General features: G+C 40.4%; 1 protein-coding gene across 1 annotated transcript in view; it reads left to right on the plus strand.

The window, feature by feature from the left end:
- Positions 1-749: 749 nt before the first annotated feature.
- The window catches only part of KCNB2 (potassium voltage-gated channel subfamily B member 2), a 426,507-nt gene continuing 407,496 nt past the window's right edge, over positions 750-19,760 (plus strand). Inside the window, exon 1 of the mRNA XM_068984157.1 lies at positions 750-1,328. Coding sequence (XP_068840258.1) covers positions 750-1,328 — 579 coding nt within the window. The remainder of the gene's footprint in view (positions 1,329-19,760) is intronic.

Genomic DNA, 19,760 nt, shown 5'->3' on the forward strand with positions numbered 1-19,760 from the left:
AAGTCCATGTGCCTCAACTATTAAGCCTGTGCTCTAAAGCCCAGGAGCGGCAACTATTGAGCCCACCTACCTTAGAGTCTGTGAGCTGCAACAGGAAAAGCCACTGAAATGAACAGTTTAACAGGGAATGGTTAATACCAGGCAGAGGGCTTAAGCAATGTTCAGGAGGTTCAGTTGGTTAAGACCTGTGCTTATTTGCATGTGGACAGATGGATGGGAATTTCTTAGAGTTTTAGCTTGGGTAGCTAGCTCAGTATTGGGATGCAGAGGACCACACATCTGAGAAGGAACATGAACTGATGGGGAAGGTTGGAGGTGTGCTGGGTTTAGCTTAATGTGTCTGTGTTTCATCTGGGAAGAGTTGATCAGGACAGGGATAATTCAGAGCTTGAAAAAGAGGTGTCCAGTGACAAATTTGGGAGCTGTCTGCCTATAGGTGTATAAAAAATTGAATACAGCCTCTTCTGCATAGTACATTGTGTGGTCTTTTCCTCCTTATGCCTTTTAAGTTTTAACAATGATGTACATCTCCATCAATACACAGTAATTATTATTATACCTCCGGGTTGTGCATGAACAGCGGAGTGAGCTCATAGAACAGGAAATGCTTTAGGAAAAATGTAAGTAACCAGAGGCTTTGTGGTTGCTTTCTTCCAGGTGCATCCGTGGAAATGCCTGCCGCAGAGGGATCTAGCTTGAGTTGACCTTCCAGCGGCGCATCCTTTTGAGGACCCTTTGTGCAGTCCAAAATGGCAGAGAAGGTTCCCCCTGGATTAAACAGGAAGACGTCAAGGTCGACACTTTCTCTTCCACCGGAACCAGTGGACATCATCAGGAGCAAAACGTGCTCCCGGAGGGTGAAGATCAACGTGGGGGGCCTCAACCACGAGGTCCTGTGGAGAACGTTGGACCGGTTGCCCAGGACCCGCCTGGGGAAGCTTCGGGACTGCAACACGCACGAGAGCCTCCTGGAGGTGTGCGATGACTACAACCTGAACGAGAACGAGTATTTCTTCGATCGGCACCCGGGAGCCTTCACTTCCATTTTAAATTTCTACCGGACAGGGAAACTCCACATGATGGAAGAAATGTGCGCTCTCTCTTTCGGCCAAGAGCTTGATTACTGGGGGATCGATGAGATCTACTTAGAGTCGTGCTGCCAAGCCAGGTATCATCAAAAGAAGGAGCAGATGAACGAAGAACTGCGGCGGGAGGCGGAGACCATGCGGGAACGCGAGGGCGAAGAGTTTGATAACACCTGCTGTCCTGAGAAAAGGAAGAAACTCTGGGACCTGCTGGAGAAGCCCAACTCGTCCGTGGCCGCCAAGGTATGCAAAGCAAGAGTGGGACTTTCTTATGCGTGCTTCGAAAAGGCGGTCCCTATATTCTAGAAAGTGTGCTTTCCGTGGTTGAAGATGTTTGGGTAAGACGTAGCATAGGGTGGCTATGCAAGGAGACGTCCTTTCCAAGATCTTATGGACTGAAATCGAGTTAGTCTTATTGATAAGGCATACAATGGCATTACTCTTTCCTAAGTGTTTTTTTGTTACTTGGGAGCAGCCTAGGTGCTTGGATGTTGAAGACTGCTGACCACCCAGACACCGTCTGGGGTTGGTGACTTGGAAGCTGAGGGGAAAACATGATCTCAGATCCATCCGGTGTGGAGTCTTGCAGATAGGCCTGGGCACCATCCTGAATGAAGTTCAGTGGTGTCATTGAAAGTGGAGGAGGTGCCCCCTGGCCTGGTCCTCTGGAGGAGCAGGGGAGACTGGAGAGCATGGTCCAGTGTAGACCAGCAGGGCTGGGGGCCCCCACATGAGGAAGGATCCACCTTATGAGGCAGTGTAAGGGATGAATCAGTGTCAGCGTGCATTGATTGACCTCCTCTTATGAGGTCTGCTCTAACGGTGTTGTTTCTGTTGGTGTATAATTGTGTTCACAATTGAGATGTTCCCATATCTCAGATCATAAAGTGTTGGCTGAAAAGGAAGGTCAATTCATATTTTTCCATTGGTCCTGGATACATCTCAATCTAAGAGTAAAAATTTTGGCCACTAATTTCAGTATTTAATTCAATTGCATGACAGTGTTTATATCTAACTGTATTTGGAGCTTTGAGGGTTAGCAGAAACTGATTTTCATTGCATATATTTAGTTCTTTATTTCAGTATGAATTGTAAGTAAAAAGCCCAAAGAGTCATCTTTAGCTGTAGAATCATAGGATTGACATTTTGTGCCAATTAGATGAAAATGGAATATGGAGTAGAGAAGAGAAAACAGTGAAAAATCCTATAAATTCTTTGGATTACTTACTGTCTTTTTTTCCAGTTGTCTTTTCTTATAAACAGTAAAAATTATGGAAATATAATTGATTTTGTGTGCCTTTGACTGAAAATTACAATTCTCCATAATAGTCTACAGCATGTAAATAACATAAATTACCAACTGGATGCAGACTATCATAAAACTGCTTCTTGCACTGATTGATATTTCTAGCTTTGCATCTTTTGACTTACAAAGGCATTTTACTTTCCGGCCAGGATGTGGAACTAAATGGAATGAAATGTTATTTCTGCTGTTCATGATGAGGAAATGCACATTTTGTGGCAAATGAAAGATTTCAACTAGGTCTTTTGTAGTTATGAATAATTCGTTCCCTTTTGTTTTATCTGTAAGAGAGAGATGTGGACTTTGGTTGAGAAAGGTTACTGCTCTTTCCAATATCAAACCTTTAAGTTACACATTTGAGTTACTACTAGAAACATGGAGTGGATTTTGAAGCTGAATAAGATAAATTCTGGGTTTAGAGGAGTATTTTGGGTGTCCCATGAACTCTTTCAAGATTTTAGGCAATTGAGGAATAAATCATTGTACCACCAGATGGTCCAGAGGGAGTTAGCCAAATATAAGCAGCTAAATCAAAGAAAATTTGAAAGGCCAATTTGATTTATTTGCTGATAACATTATTAACACACATCTAAAATTAAGTATTGTTATAGAAAAAAATTTCAGGTATGTACATATTTTTTTCTGAAGAATTCCTGATAAGGATGCAATAATGTCAGTAATTTCATTCCTGAGATGACAGAGTTTGTTTAATCTCTAAATTTTAGACACAGAGCCATGTCTTGATCTCTAAGAAGGTGTTGTTGATAATGGCCTATTGTATATAGTTGTATGTAATATAACACATACAATATATAACCCCTCTACATTAGAATATTTAAACCTGTCTCAGATTATGTTTGCACAGATATCTACCTGAAAACTATACCCAGCAGCCAAGGACTTTGGTTTTGGAAGATTTTGTGAAGTTGTAAATGGTAAATCTGGTTCCAAATTATTAATCAAGTTAAGAAAATCTCTGCTAGCCTAAGTAGATTCTCTACTGAATTTTCGTAAAGGATTTGTGTTTGTTTGTTTAAATGTGTACATTTCCCTCTCTGTTTGAATGGGGAAATATTATACAAATTCTTTACATTTGATTGCATGGTAGTTAAGTGGAAAGTATTGTTCATTTGTCTGAGCTTTGGAGCCTTTTAGAAACAGCTCTGAATGATGCCTTATACAAACCACTAACTACCTTTCCTGTACTCTTTTCTAGTCATCTAACTTGTTATTTTTCTAGAATAATTATTGGTGCGGGGAGTGCTAATGTGATGTGTGTGTGAATATGTGTGAATAGTATTTTTACAACTTGGGGAAAATTCGTTTTGTCAATGCTTCAGCAGGATTGTATTCTAGCTCTCACTATATTATAGGGACATCAGGATCCTGCTTGTGCTATGAAATTCTTATGCAGGAATGCTTGGAATCTGTGTTTTTTTCTAACTTGCTTGAGAGGTAAGATAACTTTGGAGGAGAGTATCTGTTTACCTTGCTTTTTCAGATATTGGTTGTGTGTGTGTGTGTGTGTGTGTGTGTGTGTGTATAAAGTCACTTTAGTCGTGTCCAACTCTGTGACGCTATGGACTGTAGCCCACCAAGCTCCTCTGTCCATAGGATTCTCCAGGCAAGGATACTAGAGTGGGTTGCCATCAGTTATTGCTTATTCAGTTGAATGTTTATAGATGGTTCTCTGTGTACTACACACATTAGAGTAGACATGTAGAATCACTCCCTTCTCTCCATAATTTAATAAATATTCTCTTAGCTTAAACAGGGATTTCATATCCTAGAAAATATTTGTTTTTGTCTCTTTTGGTTTTTCTTATTTTATAATATTTCTGTAGTAAAATATAAAAGTTATGAAATTGTATAATCCCTGGTATAGCAGGAAAAATTTGACATTTTCTATCAAATATTCCATAGTAAGTTAAAATATCTATTCATTGACATGGAATAAATACTCAGTAATCTATTCTGTCGGAGAAGGCAATGGCACCCCACTCCAGTACTCTTGCCTGGAAAATCCCATGGGAGGCTGCAGTCCATGGGGTCGCTAAGAGTCGGACACAACTGAGCGAGTTCACTTTCACTTTTCACTTTCATGCATTGGAGAAGGCAATGGCAACCCGCTCCAGTGTTCTTGCCTGGAGAATCCCAGGGATGGGGGAGCCTGGTGGGCTGCCGTCTATGGGGTCGCACAGAGTCGGACACGACTGAAGCGACTTAGTAGTAGCAGTAATCTATTATGTAATAACTGTTCAGTCTGTCCTCGGTGTATCCGCTGTGACATGTAAAATTATTGCAAAGCCCACTGATCTGTCACACCGTCTCTGGGTATGACCCTGACAGTAACAATTCAGCTCTTATAGAACATGCTCCTTGGTGTCATTTCTATTCATTGAACTTTCTAGTATATTAATAAGTGAAAAAAAAGGAAAATAGAGTTTAAAAGTGTGATTATTTAAAATGTCTATATTTAACAAATTAACATTTTTACACAGTTATAGAATACCATGAAATACAATTGTATTTTCCCACAATAGACACTTTGTGAAAAACAAAGTGTTTCGAGGGGCATGGTATCATCTGGTAATGGGACCTGAGTTTATATCTGTGTGATGGGCTTTGTTTTTCAATCCTGTGTCTCTGGTGACTGTAAATTTTCCCTCCCATAGAGATAATGTATGAAGTTTACATTTGAGACTATGTGTGAATGTGGGGTCCAGTCAAATGGGCCTGGGGAAGTGGTTGGGACCAGTCTCTGGATTACCACGCCATGGAATTGCAGGCTCTGGGACAGCTGTCATAGGAACATGCAAGGGAAAGAGATGGGCTTAACTGGCTGCCAGTTTCCTGGGCAGTGATTTGGAATTAGATGTGATCCTGTACCTCTTCCAGCCCAGGGCAATTTAGTCAGCTTCTGAATTAGAAACATTTTCTTTTTCTCTTTGGCCTCTTCCCAAAGGAACTGCAGTAGTGATTCCCTTTTAAATACTGCTTACAACGACTCAGGTCTGAGAGGTGTTTGAAAGCATTTATTTAGGGGAAATGGTTCTATGGCTGGCGGGCTTATCAGCCTTTGGGATGAAAAATGACCAGGAAGACGCACAGCCCATCTGAGAGTTGGAGGGGACTAGACTTTTCACTTTCATGCCTTGGAGAAGGAAATGGCAACCCACTCCAGTATTCTTGCCTAGAGAATCCCAGGGAAGGGGGAGCCTGGTGGGCTGCCATCTATAGGGTCGCACAGAGTCGGACATGACTGAAGCGACTTAGCAGCAGCAGCAGCAGCAGACTCAATATAGTACAGCGCCCTCACTAGGGTGTCTGAGGGAGGCCAAGGGCAAAGGAATTCGGTGGGTCTTCAGACAAACCCAATTAGGAATGGCTGAGCCCAAGAGGTAAACCTCAACCCAGCAAGTAAGTGGACGTGGTGTGCAGACAGTGCTCTATAGCCTTCTCATGTGAAATTCTGCTTTCTGTCTGATGGATTGTTACTGGGCATGGTGGGGAGATCAAGGATAACTTTGGAGGCCAAGAGGTCTGGTACAAGTCTGTTATTCCAGGGAAGGTGAGAAGTCTTTAGAAGCCACCGGCATGGAGAAGATGTGAGGCAGCTTCCCAGAATGAACCTCCCTGAGTTATGGGCGAGGGTTACCGTGGTACATTTCCTGCTTGTCTCCTGAATGTTATGAGAAACCTTACCCTGGGTTGGTTATGGTAGTGAAAGACACTTTTTCTTTTCTTACTTTTTCTTTCTTAAGTCTTGCTTATTTGAGTTAGGTGTCTGTGAAAGTGAAAGGGTTTGTGGCTCAGTCATGTCTCACTCTTTGTGACCCCATGGATGGTAGCCCGCCAGGCTCCTCTGTCCATGGGATTCTCCAGGCAAGAATGCTGGAATGGGTTCCCATTCCCTTATCTTTCAGACCCAGGGATTGAAGCCCGGTCTCCTGCTTTGCAGGCGGACTCTTTGCCATCTGAGACACCAGAGAAACACTAGGCGTCTTTGGTTGTAAGTAGAAGAAACGTGCTGCCAATAGTAGGAGTAGCATGGTGGCTGCTAGCTCCTGAATGTCAAATATCCCAGTTTCAACTCCCAGGGCAGGGACAAGTTCAATCCTCAGTTTGTCCCAAGTCTAAAATCTCAGGGGGAGTGTTCAGCTTAGGCCAAGTACCTACTCTAAGCCGACCAGCTGTGGTTAAGGCAGCCAACAGGTCGATCCCAGGGGTCAGGTCAGGAAACCAGACTGTAAGCAGTCTTAATAAGGACAATATAAGGACATTGCCGCTTCTGCCACTTCTGTTCATCCAAGCCAGCACAGAGAGAGCCACCCAGCAGTCCTGTTGGACAGGATCCTGGGTCACTGGGGGCCACTGTTTATCATCTGCCTCTCTCTCTTCAGTTTCCCCACTTCCCCTCAGCTGCCACTTTTCTTAAGGGGTGCCTTTTCCCTATTCTCTTCTCCTCCTCCCTTTCCCCCCTTCTCTCTCTCTGTCTCTCTTTTATCCTCAGGAAAATGGAAAGGATGATTGAGTAAAGAATTATTAACTTTTTCAGTAATGACCCCTTAAGGAAAAAATTAAGCTAAATTTAAATTCTCTCTAAAGAAAGACACTGCATATGAAGGAATATGATTTTGTTAGGTAAGTTCGACACTGAAGGGCTACAAACTATTGAAATAGCTAAGAATTTTTTCACCCCTCCCCACAAGAACCAATTTTCTCCTCTTGGCAATGACACAGAGAACGCATTGAATGGAGGAAGGCAATGACTGTGTTTCCTGCTTCTGGCTCATGAGCTCCGAGGTATTCATGTGGCCACCATCACTGGTGGGACGCAGCAGAGTCCTTAGAGCAAGCATGGGAAGGGTCCGGAGACCTCGGTTATCATTGGATCAAGAGGGAAGTTGGCCAGGATAGATGTCTGCCATCTGTCCCTAGACTTCCAGCTCTCTGAGGAGCCAGAGACCAAAGTTATGTTTCCCAGGAAATGGTGAGTGTTTGTTGCCCTTCGATGATAGCCACCCTCTCTATTCTGATGGTATTAGAGTGTAGACCTTTCAAGTCACAGAAATAGTAAAAAGAAAACAAATCCAAATAAAACAAAACTCCTGTGCATTCATCAGGAGGAAAAGAATACTTAACATTCTGATTCTATTTATAGTATATGGATCAGTTAGTCTCATGCTTTGAATGAAAAAAGAAAGGTATGAAAACAGAGCCATAAATTATTTCCTTTTAGTCCAAGAAGAGAACTTTCACATGTTATGCATGTGTATATATACATATATATATACACACACACGCATGCATAATTCTCTGCTATACACACACACACATACACAAATATATACATACACATATATATGTCTCTATATATAGTCAGGTGAACAACACTGCTCATACAAAACCCTCAGTTTAGCTTTCTGATAACTTTCTCAGTGATTAACAGTAACAGTAACTATCAAAACCATAAATAGGTGACCCAAAATAAACAATGCCCTATGAATACACACAGAAATCTCCCTGCGTTGGGCCCCTCTGTGGATTGAGCCGTACTCTAGATCTTGCCTTGAATTGTCAGTGGCCTAATTAGTGCACTGGTCATGCTGTTTCTGTGTTGAATGCTTACTGATTTCACTTCTTGGCCTTTCCTTTCTGCATTCCAGCTGCACAGATTAGGTTTTTGCGTTTTTCTGATAACAGGGCACAAGGGTTTGGAGGTGCTCACAGGAGTTAACAGAACTTGGCAAGTCTGTGTATGATTCAGTTGGAGATAAGTTTTTCTTTTTTAAAATATATAATCCATGAAGACTAACAGGCTGAAAGTCTGGAGAAAATTGGGTATAAGAGAATAAAACAGATAAGGTAGAAAACAACATTGGGCTTTTAAAGAGTAGTATTTATTTTTAATTGGAGGGTAATTGCTTTACAATATTGTGTTGGTTTCTGCCAGATATCAGCATGAATCAGCCATAGGTGTACATATATCCCCTGCCTCTTGAAAATCCCTCCCACCTTCCTCTCTTTGATGAAGATGGCTCAGTTACTCCATTGTTTGTTTCCAGATCCATGCATCTCTGCTTTTCCCAAAAAGCTGCCCTGAAAATGCACCACTCTTTGTCCACTTGGCCTCATTTGATCAGAAAGAGAAAGGTGAAAAAAGAAGAAATTGCTAGAAAATTCATATCCCATGTGCTTTTAGCAGAGGGGGCCCTAAGTCCTGGTTTTGCTGAGAATACCCCAGTTAAAGTTTTTAGACTTTGGCCCTACTCTAATTATTAATAACATCTCCTTTCATTCTTAAAAAAGTCCCAATTTGAACAATAAGCCATGTGATCACCTTACATGAGAGTATTTTTTAAAAAAGAAATTATCCACAAATCGTATATGTTTCATTTCCTCTTTACTTCTTGGTTATGTCTCAGAAGGGCAGTCTTAATTTTCATCTCTTGAAAAATCACTAGTTTCCATTAAATACTAAAAGAAGACATTCAGATTCCTTTCAAGCTTGATTTTTAAACCTCAATAAGTAATTATCATTTTCAAAGTAAAACGAAAAACAACTAAGGAGTTCTTTCTACATTATCTAATGTTATCTCAGAACATCAGTAGTATTTAAATATTCTGGTTTTAAAAATCCACGTACACTGCTTTGGTTACTAACAGGTTTGTTTTCTTTATTTCAAGTGAGAAACTTTATAAAGTGACGAATGTACTACTTTAGGTAAGCATAAGTATTATGAAGGAATGGTCACAATATTTAACACTCTCCACTTTGGAAGGCTCTAGAATGGTTTGAATAATGTTTTAGATTAAGTATTCTTATCTGAGCTTTATCTCCCATTTTTTAAAAAAGTAAGCTAAACAAACACTTTCCAAATACTCAGAGTTTATAAGAAAGTTCCCACGATGTATATGCCTTGGCGTTGGAGAACTTGCCCGTCCTATTAGCTTTTAAGCATTTTTGATATCTAGTGGAACTTTGCCCTGAAAATTTCATTGAATTAATTGTATGATAGTGCCCTCTTGTAACTGCTTTTATTCCACAGGAGATGGTTAGTCTCTGCCTCGTCCATGTTTATTTATATTGTTACTATTTAACTTTTCCCCTGGTGTGTTAGGATATTCAGGTCGCCCTGGTAACTATCACTTAGTGCTGTGATATGGTACAGATATGGGCTTCCCTGGTGGCTCAGCAGTAAAGAATCTGCCTGCCTATGCCTGCCAGTGCATGAGACGTGGGTTCAATCCCTGGGTCTGGAAGATCCCCTGGAGAAGGAAATGGCAATCCACTTCAGTATTCCTGCCTGGAAAATTCCATGGACAGAGGAGCCTGGCAGGCTACAGTCCACAGAGTCACAAAGAGTCAGACATGACTGAACAACTAAACAAGAATATGGTACAGATAGAGCAGTTAGTTGCATTGGAACTGAACATGGGAAGATGCTATTTTGAATTTCGCTGATGTAGCCACTGACATATTTGACAAAACCATTTGTCATATCGAATGAAATGAAATACTCTCTTTCCAAAGAACTTGCTAATACTTGTTTATTATGGAATGTCAAAGTAGCCCATTTGAATATTAGTATTGCATATGAAATACTGAAGTTTTATTAATATCAAATATTGTATAAATTGAATCATCAAAAATAAAAAGTTTTGGGCACTTTCTTTATTTTAACTGGTCCAACCTTCCACCTTGTTCCACGAAAGAGACAGTTCATGAGAAATACATACACTTGGAGCTCAAATAAAATAACAAAAAAGAATTAAAAGCAAAAAATAGCACTAGAAAAAACATATTTTAAATTGTCCCAGTAACAATAGAGAATGCTTCATATTTTGCAAAATGCTTTGCATAATTTTAGTTTTAAAATGACAGTCTAACAATTTAATAATAGAGTTGAAATTCATAAACAAAATTTTGTGTTCCTGATTAGAAAAATTTACCCATCTGTCTTTAGAGAAACTTGTTTACTGACTCAAAGTAAGAACCATTCTTAACACAGAGACTCTGTATACAGATGTGAATTGAACATTGATAAGAAAGATTTTTCAAAAATAATTATCAAAGTTGATTCTAGATAAATTATGAAATAAAAAATTGTTTTTGATCAAAATATGATTACACAGGGAAAAATAATCCTTGCTGCTAATGTACAATTTGTGAAATAACCAAAGATTATGATAGATATTTCTAATTTTAGCATTGATTTAGCATTGATGGTTTTATACTATTTGAGAATAACCCCCAGAGTTCCATGACATTCAATAATCTATAATGTGTGAGGTATAAATCTGAATTCTGTATAATGTAAGGTTTGTCTGTAGCAACTGGTGACTTAGTGAGTTTAGCTGGCCACCAGGCACTGTTACCTTCTCCCAATCTGTTTTTTCCCTCTGGTTGTCATATATACTAACTTTCATTAACTGCTCCTATATTTTATGGGGGGGGTGGTGGGGATCCTATGATATCATAGAGAGTCATATAGGACACATCCTTCATTTAAAATATCCTATTTAAAAATAACAGGAGTGATAGGAGCTTTTAAGGCATCAGTCAGAGTGAAAATTTTTCTTGTCCACCGATAGCCAGGGTAGTCGTTAAAACCTTTCCTACCTCTGCAGTGGAGCAGAGAAGGATAAAAGAGTTCCCAGGTCACGGCTGCCAGCATTTTCCACAGAGTATGTGACATTGGAGGCAAGCTGTACTTCCTATATCTGTAACGTTGTAGTTGATGATAGCTTTATAGTTTACAGTGAGAACTTTGAAGAATTTCAGGAGACAGAAACTTCTCAGCAATTGTTCTGTCAGTCGACACACAAACATAACCAGTCTAGAAAAAAGCTGTTTGACATCGATCAGCTGGGAACAGAGAACTATAGTGATGGGCAGTGGGAAAGCGGGGGAGGAGGAAGGTGTTTGTTCTCATCCTTCTAAAACTTTTCCAGGAGACACTGAAAGTGAACATCAGAGCGCTATCAGACTCTGCACCTATGTATTATTTATTTGCAGCTGTGTATACATCAATGTTTAAGTTAGCTCGTTAGCTAATGCAGAAAATGAATGGATTTTTTTCCCCTCTAAAGTCATCCCCTTTAATGTCTTTATAAAGCTTTAAATGAAACAGTTCTGGATATTACCAGCTACCAAGTAGATAACTCCAACTGATGTTTGTGGCCAAGTTTCTGAGTCTTGGGTGGGCGAACCATGTAGCAGCAACCTTCACATAGTGTCACCTGAACTAGGTCGGTTCTGTGTGTGTATGAGTGTTTCTCATATACTGAGTTGACTGAAAAGTTCACTTGGGTTTTTCCAAACGATGTTATGGAAAAACTGAAAGGAACTGTTTGGTCAACTCAATATAATACAATGCTGCCTCTCCATTAGAATGTATTATAAAAACCCACCTGCACAGAAACGCAATGAACTTCAACCTGTATTTGATAACTTAAGATAGGTACAGCTTTGTCATCCAATTAAGACAGCTTGTTCAGAATATAAAGTTTATAGTTAAATATAAAGCTAATCTGATTGGGCATGAAGTCCATGGAAGTGTTCTAACGGTCCAAGAATAGCAGGAAGGAGTATTTTCATTAGTGTCCCAGGATTTTGTTTCAGGATGCTAGAGGTCATTGCCACCCTGGACTCATGCTTTTACTTACGTCTTGTTGAGTCACTCTCGACATAACCACAAGTGTTGAATGCTACTTTAAATAGCTCCTCAAGCCTAAGCCACAGCAGGACAAGGACGGCCAAGTAATCCCAACGCAGCTCTGAATGGGGTTACTTGATTGGAGCATCCTTCACTGCAGTCAACCTCAGGATATTTGCATATGAATGAAAGAACCTCCAACCTTCTGATCATTGTTTTATTTAATGTTAATATAAAATGTAGAGTGTGATTTTCGATGTTGGTGTGCAGTTGTCTTATCTGGTGTCATCTAAAGTAAATCCACAGCCAAATGTGTTCCTCATATTAGGTGTTTTTTTAAATTATTCGTATTTTAGTTTGCATCTTGGAGTTACCTCTAAGTTTTTGGCAACATTTTGTATAAGACTATCTAACTTGTGGGTTTCTCTGATGGCTCAGTGGTAAAGAACCCATCTGCCATACAGGAGATAAGGAGTTCTATCCCTGGGTCATGAAGGTCTCCTGGAGAAGGAAATGGCTACCCCCTCCAGTGTCCTTGCCTGGGAAGTCCCATGGACAGAGGAGCCTGGTGGGCTATAGTCCATGCGGTTGCAAAGAGTCAGTCATGACTTAGCAACTAAACAACAATCTAACTTATACATTGGTGTCCAAACATGCTGTTTCAGCCAGAATTTAGTTGAATTGGAAATTAAATCACACCACTGTCTATGAAGTATAGCAGCAGGTTTATACTGTGATAAATTAGATGTATTTCATTAATACAGTGGAAAACTAGCAGAGACCCCATATAATATCCTTAAGGTAAGCATCTGGTTCTATTTCAGTGCAGTTTTTAGTTTAGAGGCAGAAAAATACTGGTAAGCAATTTTGTTTTTTAAAAGGTGATAATTTTCTATACTACAGATGCAATGAAAGGAAATATGCAATAGTAGGCTAGAATCTAGGATAACATGAATTTACGCTTATACATTTGCTATGTAGAAAAGCTAGTACATTTTATTATATTTCATAAATGAGTTCTGCAGGTGTGAAAATTACTGTATTATACAAGTAAAGTAATTGAATTATGAGTAATATTAAAATTCAAAGCAAAGGTCTGTTTTAAGCACTGGTATTTATTTTTCAAAGTCTTGCTCATGAGCCATTATAAATATCTTAAATTGCATGGCATGTTTACAAAATGCTAATCATCTACACTTTTTTTTCCCAAAGTTTTGTATATAGATTATACATGAAGTAGCTTAAAGGAGAGCAAACCATTTGATAGGCTTATTTTATTGGGTATGTTTATCTATTGAAAAAAAAATGTTACAGCGGAAAAAATTGCTTTGTGTTCTGTGTGTGCCTGTGTTCGTTATCTGGCGAACGCCAAAGTGTTGATGAACTTTTCTACCCCGTTGCCCTTTGATGCATACATCTGAAACTGAGTCTGAAGATCAGCTGATAGTCTGTGCTGTTTTATCAGACATTCTGACCTGGCTGTGATGTTGTGGCCTCACAGTGTAATTTTAGTTAAGAAAAGGTTCTCCAAGGTGCCATGTTGCCAGCAGTGGGCACTTTGAAAAATATCCAAATGCCTTTCTCACTGCAGCTCAACCCAAAGGAAGCAATGTCTTTATTGCTTCCTTTCAGCTCTTATTTCCTCTCTGTCTGAGGAGGCTCACCTTCTGCTTGTCCTCTTTACTTACAGACCTGCTTCTTAGCTCATTCACCTGGGTCAGCGCTTCCACAGGAATACAAAAGAAACTCTGTTCCCCTGCCTGCTCCACACACAGCCCTGCAGGTTCCCTCCAGAGTCTTCCTCATCAAGGCCTGTTTGGGCGGCACTTTCTTTTTTTAATTGGAGGATAATTGCCTTACAATGTTGTGTTGTTCACCTTCATACATCAACATGAATCAGCCGTAGGTATACACATATCCTCTCTCTCTTGAACGTCCCTCCCACCTCGTCCTACCCCTCTAGGTTGTCACAGAGCAGCAAACTAAGTTCCCTGTGCTATATAGCAACTTTCCATTAACTATCTGTTTCACACATGGTGATGTATATATTTCAATGCTACTCTCTCGGTTCATTCCACACTCCTTCCTCTGCTGTGCCCACACATCCGTTCTCCATGTCTGAGTCTCTATTCCTGCCCTGCGAATAAGTTCATCAGTATCATTTTTCTAGATTCCATTTATATGTATTAATATACGACATTTGTTTTTCTCTTTCTGACTTACTTCACTCTGTGTAACAGGCCCTAGGTTCATCCACCTCATAAAACTGACTCAAATTTGTTCATTTTTATGGTTAAGTCGTATTCCATAGTATATATGTACCACAGCTTCCTTATCCACTCATCTGTCAATGGACATCTAGGTTGTTTCCATGTCCTAACTGCTTTAAATAGCACTGCAGTGGACATTGGAATACATGTGTATTTCTCAGTAATGGTTTTCTCTGGGTATGCACCCAGTATTGGGATTGCTAGGCCATATGGTCATAGTTTTGTTCCTAGTTTTTAAATAAATCTCCATACTGTTTTCCATAGTGGCTGTATCAATTTACATTCCCACCAACAGTGCAGGAGGATTCCCTTTACTCCACACTCTCTCCACCATTATTGTTTATAGATATTTTGGTGATGGCCATTCTGACCAGTGTGAGGTGATACCTCATTGTAGTTTTGATTTGCATTTCTCTAATAATAAGCAATATTGAGCCTTTTTTCATGTGTTTATTAGCCATCTGGATGGGTGACACTTTCTTGAACAGCTATTGATTTCCATTTAATTTGACTCCAAATGGATTTCACATTTGTCTTTAGCCTGGCTCTAAATCTTTTCATGAGATGACAGCTACCAGATGTCAGCGAAATTGAATACAGTGAAGAGTCCAGATGAGAGACGGGAGAGCATCCTGAAAAATCCAGACTTCATTTTTGTCTGGAATTTAAATTTTTTTAATATTTATTTTTACTTGTTTGGTTGTGCCAGATCTTAGTTACAGCATGGGAACTCTTAGTTGCAGCATGTGGTATCTAGTTCTCTGACCAGGAATTGAACCTGGGCCCCCTGCATTGGGAATTCAGAGACTTAGCCACTGGTCCACTAGGGAAGTCTCTGTCTTTACTTTATAAACAGGCATTTATGTTTCTTCATCCTAAGCATCAGAGCCTTAGAGTAGGTAGATATTTTTTCTTTTCAACTCTTTAAAAGCAATGTCGAAATATTAATAGTACTTTTCCTCTTTGTTTGAGAGAAACTGATTCTTCACCCACCCTGTTCTCTCTCTTAATCCATGAGCTCTGCCCATGAAATGAAGCTGGTTTTTCTTTCTACTAACCCCAGAACCTCTGTTTTAAATGGAAGTTTAACTCTGGGGAAAGAGACTGTGGTTAATTGCTACCTGATACAGTCACAGATGGGTTTTCCAGGTTGCGCCGGTGATAAAGAACTCACCTGCCAATGCAGGAGACATCAGGGATGCAGGTTCAATCCCTGGGTTGGGAAGATCCTCTGAAGGAGGGGCACGGCAACCCACTCCAGTATTCTTGCCTGGAGAATCCCATGGACAGATGGTCCACGAGGTCACAAAAAGTCAGACATGGCTCAAGCAACGGAGCACACAAGTACAATCACAGATGCTTTTTCAAGGCTATACCAACTTTTGTTTTCAAAGTCTTCTGTGAGATCTAGCTCTCACTTTCTAATATCATCAGAGTTCTTGCTACACTTTCACTCTGTCTCTTATCCTGAGCCAGTTGGTTTTTGTTCCTAACAATAGCACTTCCTTCACAACCTGGTGAAAAACCAACCTTGTGCCCTGAAGTCCAGAGTCATGATGTGAAGGCCACATTTTCTTGTTCCTTCAGTAATTAGGCTGACCTTCCTGAAAGGGCAGGAGGGAAAGAACTTATATTGGGTGTCTGCTGTGTGTCGTACACAGGACTGGGAGATGTTTCACGTTGGCCACTTACAACAGAGGTCGGCAAATGTTTTCTGTCAAGGGCCAGGTAGTAAATGTTTTCAGCTCAGGAGGCCATACGATCTCTGTCACTACTACTTAGATCTTCCTAGTGCGAAAGTAGCCAGACACCACGTAAAGAAATGGGCCTGTCCGGGTTCCAGTAAACCTTGACAGCAGCCTGGATCTGGCTCGTGAGCCATTATTTGCCTACCGCTACTTTATATTAACGTCACGAAAAAAACAATCCCATTATACAGTTAAGAGGGCTGCAACTCAGAAATATCAAATTCGTGTGTATTGCCCCTCGCTGAGTGGCACATGGGGATTTGTATCCATTCTGTTGGAAGCCTGACTTTCCCATGGCTCCTCCTGTCCAGTTGTGTTTATCAGTCCTTCTCATCATCGTCCAGTGTTCCTGTCCCAGCCAAAGAGTCATTGAAGACTGGTTTTTGGCTAAAAATCATCTTACTGTACCCCTTGGGTGTCACTGGGGATGACTACTTGTCATTCAGTTCCAGCTTTAATATTCCTCATCTTGAACAAACTTAGCATAGGAAGGAAATTATCTTTGAAATCTTCTTCTCTGATGACAACCATTTTCCCACCTCTTGAACTCTGGTCACAACCATGGAGCCTTCCTTTTTCCACTAAATGTATGCTTTGTCCCTACTACAAGCCGTTTTGCCTTTACTTATCCTATGCTTTTTCTTTTTTTAATTTAATTTTTATTTATCTTATTTACTTATTTATTTATTTTTACTCCATTGAGATAGCTGGATCCACTGGCCTGGTCAAGGCCTTGATTTTCTCGTACTTGGATGGTGGCCGTGTCACTGACTGGACTTTCTCACTTCATTTCCCCCCTTACCTCTCACCTATTCTCCATGTAACCAATGGAATAACCTTTAAAATACGTGCCACTGATTGCATCACTTCTGAACTCTGAACCTCAGTGATTTCCCATTGCCTGCAGCCTAGTTCAAACTCCCTAGCTTTGTGTGTAAGCTTCGTCCTATATGCCTTACCACTCCTCATACACTGGACTCATTATTGCAGACCATCAACCCTCCCTGAAGACAGGGCACTGGTCTATACAGGTGTCTACTGCACTCAACAAGCAGTCCATCCATCCAAAAGGAAAACCTTTGTTACTTATTTGCACTGGGTACACTGGCAAGAGCCACACCTGCACACACCTGGCACGCTCCTGTGGCCACCACTGCTTGCCTGACCTGGAATGCCCTCTGCCCTATCTCTTTCCTTCCTTGTTTCTCTGCTCAGATGACCTTCTCCTGTGATGTCCACCTGATTCTCCTTCCTGTTTTCTCCTCACTCTTTCTTTATGCTGGTAATCTTAGAGATTCTATCTGAACCTTGTCACATCCTCAGCTAGGTTGTCACACTTGAGGGATCAAAGTCCAAGTTTTATCTTCAGCTCCTGACACCTAACACAGTGGCCACACAGTACCTGCCAACAAATGACACTGGAGGGCAGACCTGGTGACAAGACCAATGTTTTGTAGTATTTCTGTTTCTCTATGAAGATTGACCAATATAGATAGAGGTGGGTTATCTCAGCCCAGTGATGAGACCTGAATAATGCTCAGTTTGTTTTAGGCAGTTCAAGGAGGCTGAGTATCTCACCCATTTTAGATGGCTTTATGTTTTTGAGAGCCACAGATGTGGGTTTCCCATTTTTACTTTGTGTAAATTCTCCATCTAGAGTAGCATGCAGGCTGTTCTGTATGCCACCGAGTTTATGCAAAGAAAGGCATCAGGTGGTGCTGAAAGGCAAGCTTAAAAGGCTTGGTTTTGCTGAGACTGCTCATTTCATCTGAACTGCAGGTTCTGGGAACTCGTATCATAGGTAAAAGGTAGCCTGTGTGTGAACCAGGGGATGAGGGCTTGATCTGTACCCCAGAGGATGGGTAGTCCTTTCATGCCCTCTAGAAGATGGATAGATTCTTTCCTTACATTCAGTCATCCACCCTTTGGAGGACCTTGGGCCCAAGCCGTGTTATCCCATTACTCAAGATAGTCACAAATGTGGATAATTTCAAGATTTGAGTTAAGGCAGATCCCCTGGAGAAGGGCATGGCAACCCACTCCAGTATTCTTGCATGGAGAATCCCTTGGATAATGGAGCCTGGAGGGCTATAGTCTATGGAATCACAAAGAGTTGGACGCAACTGAAGCGCCTTGGCACACTACAGCACACATCTCCAATATGATGTCCTTTTGAAGGAATATTAAGAGAGTCTGAATGAATAAATTCTTAATGGCATAATGTGAACAGGGAGATCGAGAATCTTTGTTTTTACTACAAAAGCTAAAGGAAGAACTTCCTTTTATTTGTAACCCAAAAAGTTATTTCCTGGAAACTTCTAGCTTGGGTTTTTTTTTTTTTTTTTTAAATAGAAATTAAGTGGTTTTTTTTGGTCTCAAAGCTGTTTGCTATCAACATGCCACTTGGTCATCAGGTATGTTCAAATATTATTCTGATATTTCACTGTACTGATGGAATTTCATAATTTGATTTTTTAAGATTTTTTAAAATTCCTATTTTATGAATTAATTTTGATGTGTTTCAATTTAATAATTCATAAAATAATTGTTTGAAGAGTTACTTTGTATATAAGAAAACTTTAAGCCTTATATATGTCTTCTAGGAATTTTAATAAGATAACTGCTAAGAGTAAATGTATTTTCATTTGTTAAATCCTTTGACTTTATCACATTTCAGTTTTTGAGTTTTTTAAAAAACTTTTTATCTTGTTTTGAGGTATAGCCAATAAACCAACGATGTTGTGATAATTTCAGGTGAACCGAAAAAGGATTCAGCCATAACTATACATGTATCCATTCTCCTCCAAACTCCCCTCCCATCATATTATAATTTAATTCTTGCAATTCTCCTATAAAAGGAAACTGTCAAGTTAAAGTATGTTTCCAGTTCTGCCGTTATTTATTTGTGCACTGCCCAGAAGAAAAGGCGTATTTGAAGAGATCATGCAATTTTCAGGAAGAGAAACTTGATAGAAAATGATCAGAGCATGTTCTTTATCCCCACAAATTTGAGTCAGCTTTCATTTTATATGGCATTTGGCATTTCAGAGGAGGGATCGAATCGTGTCCTTTTTTAACAGGTGGAGAAAGCTTTGTAAATGAGAGAGGATTAAGTAGGAAGGACAGACAGATACTTGGAGAAGAGGGAGAAAGTATGAACAAAGGCAGAAAGAAAGGGATTAAGCTGCCTGATGCATGCATGGGACATTAAGGAAGCTGTCAGGAGGAGGAACTGGGTTGGAAGGGTCAGGGACGGCCAGGTACTGCTCTGGCTTGAGTGCCCACCTGAGGGGCCACACCCCCACAGAAGGTCGCAGGTGGGTAGCATTTGGGCCTGTACCTATCAGTGGCTGGTGGGAAGCTGCTGGGTAGGTGAGATGACCAAGGGGTGAGAAGCAGAGGCTGAGAAGTAAAATGACCTTGCGATGGAGTGCTGACCCAGCCACTTAGCCAACTGGGTGACTTTGCCACAGCTCAGCTTCCCAGAAGGACAGTGAAAATGATACCAATCTGTACCTAATACAGTTACTGCGAAGATTAAATGAACTAGTTAGCTGAATCCCTGGTCCACGAACACACCTAGAACATATTACATCTGAGAGTTATCATTATTATTACCATTATTACTCACAAGAATTCATCTTGAGCTATCACCAAGAGGAATTGTTTTTACATAAACATTGGGTATTCTT

The sequence above is a fragment of the Capricornis sumatraensis genome, chromosome 11 (genome assembly GCF_032405125.1).
Source record: "Capricornis sumatraensis isolate serow.1 chromosome 11, serow.2, whole genome shotgun sequence".
Classification (NCBI taxonomy): domain Eukaryota; kingdom Metazoa; phylum Chordata; class Mammalia; order Artiodactyla; family Bovidae; genus Capricornis; species Capricornis sumatraensis.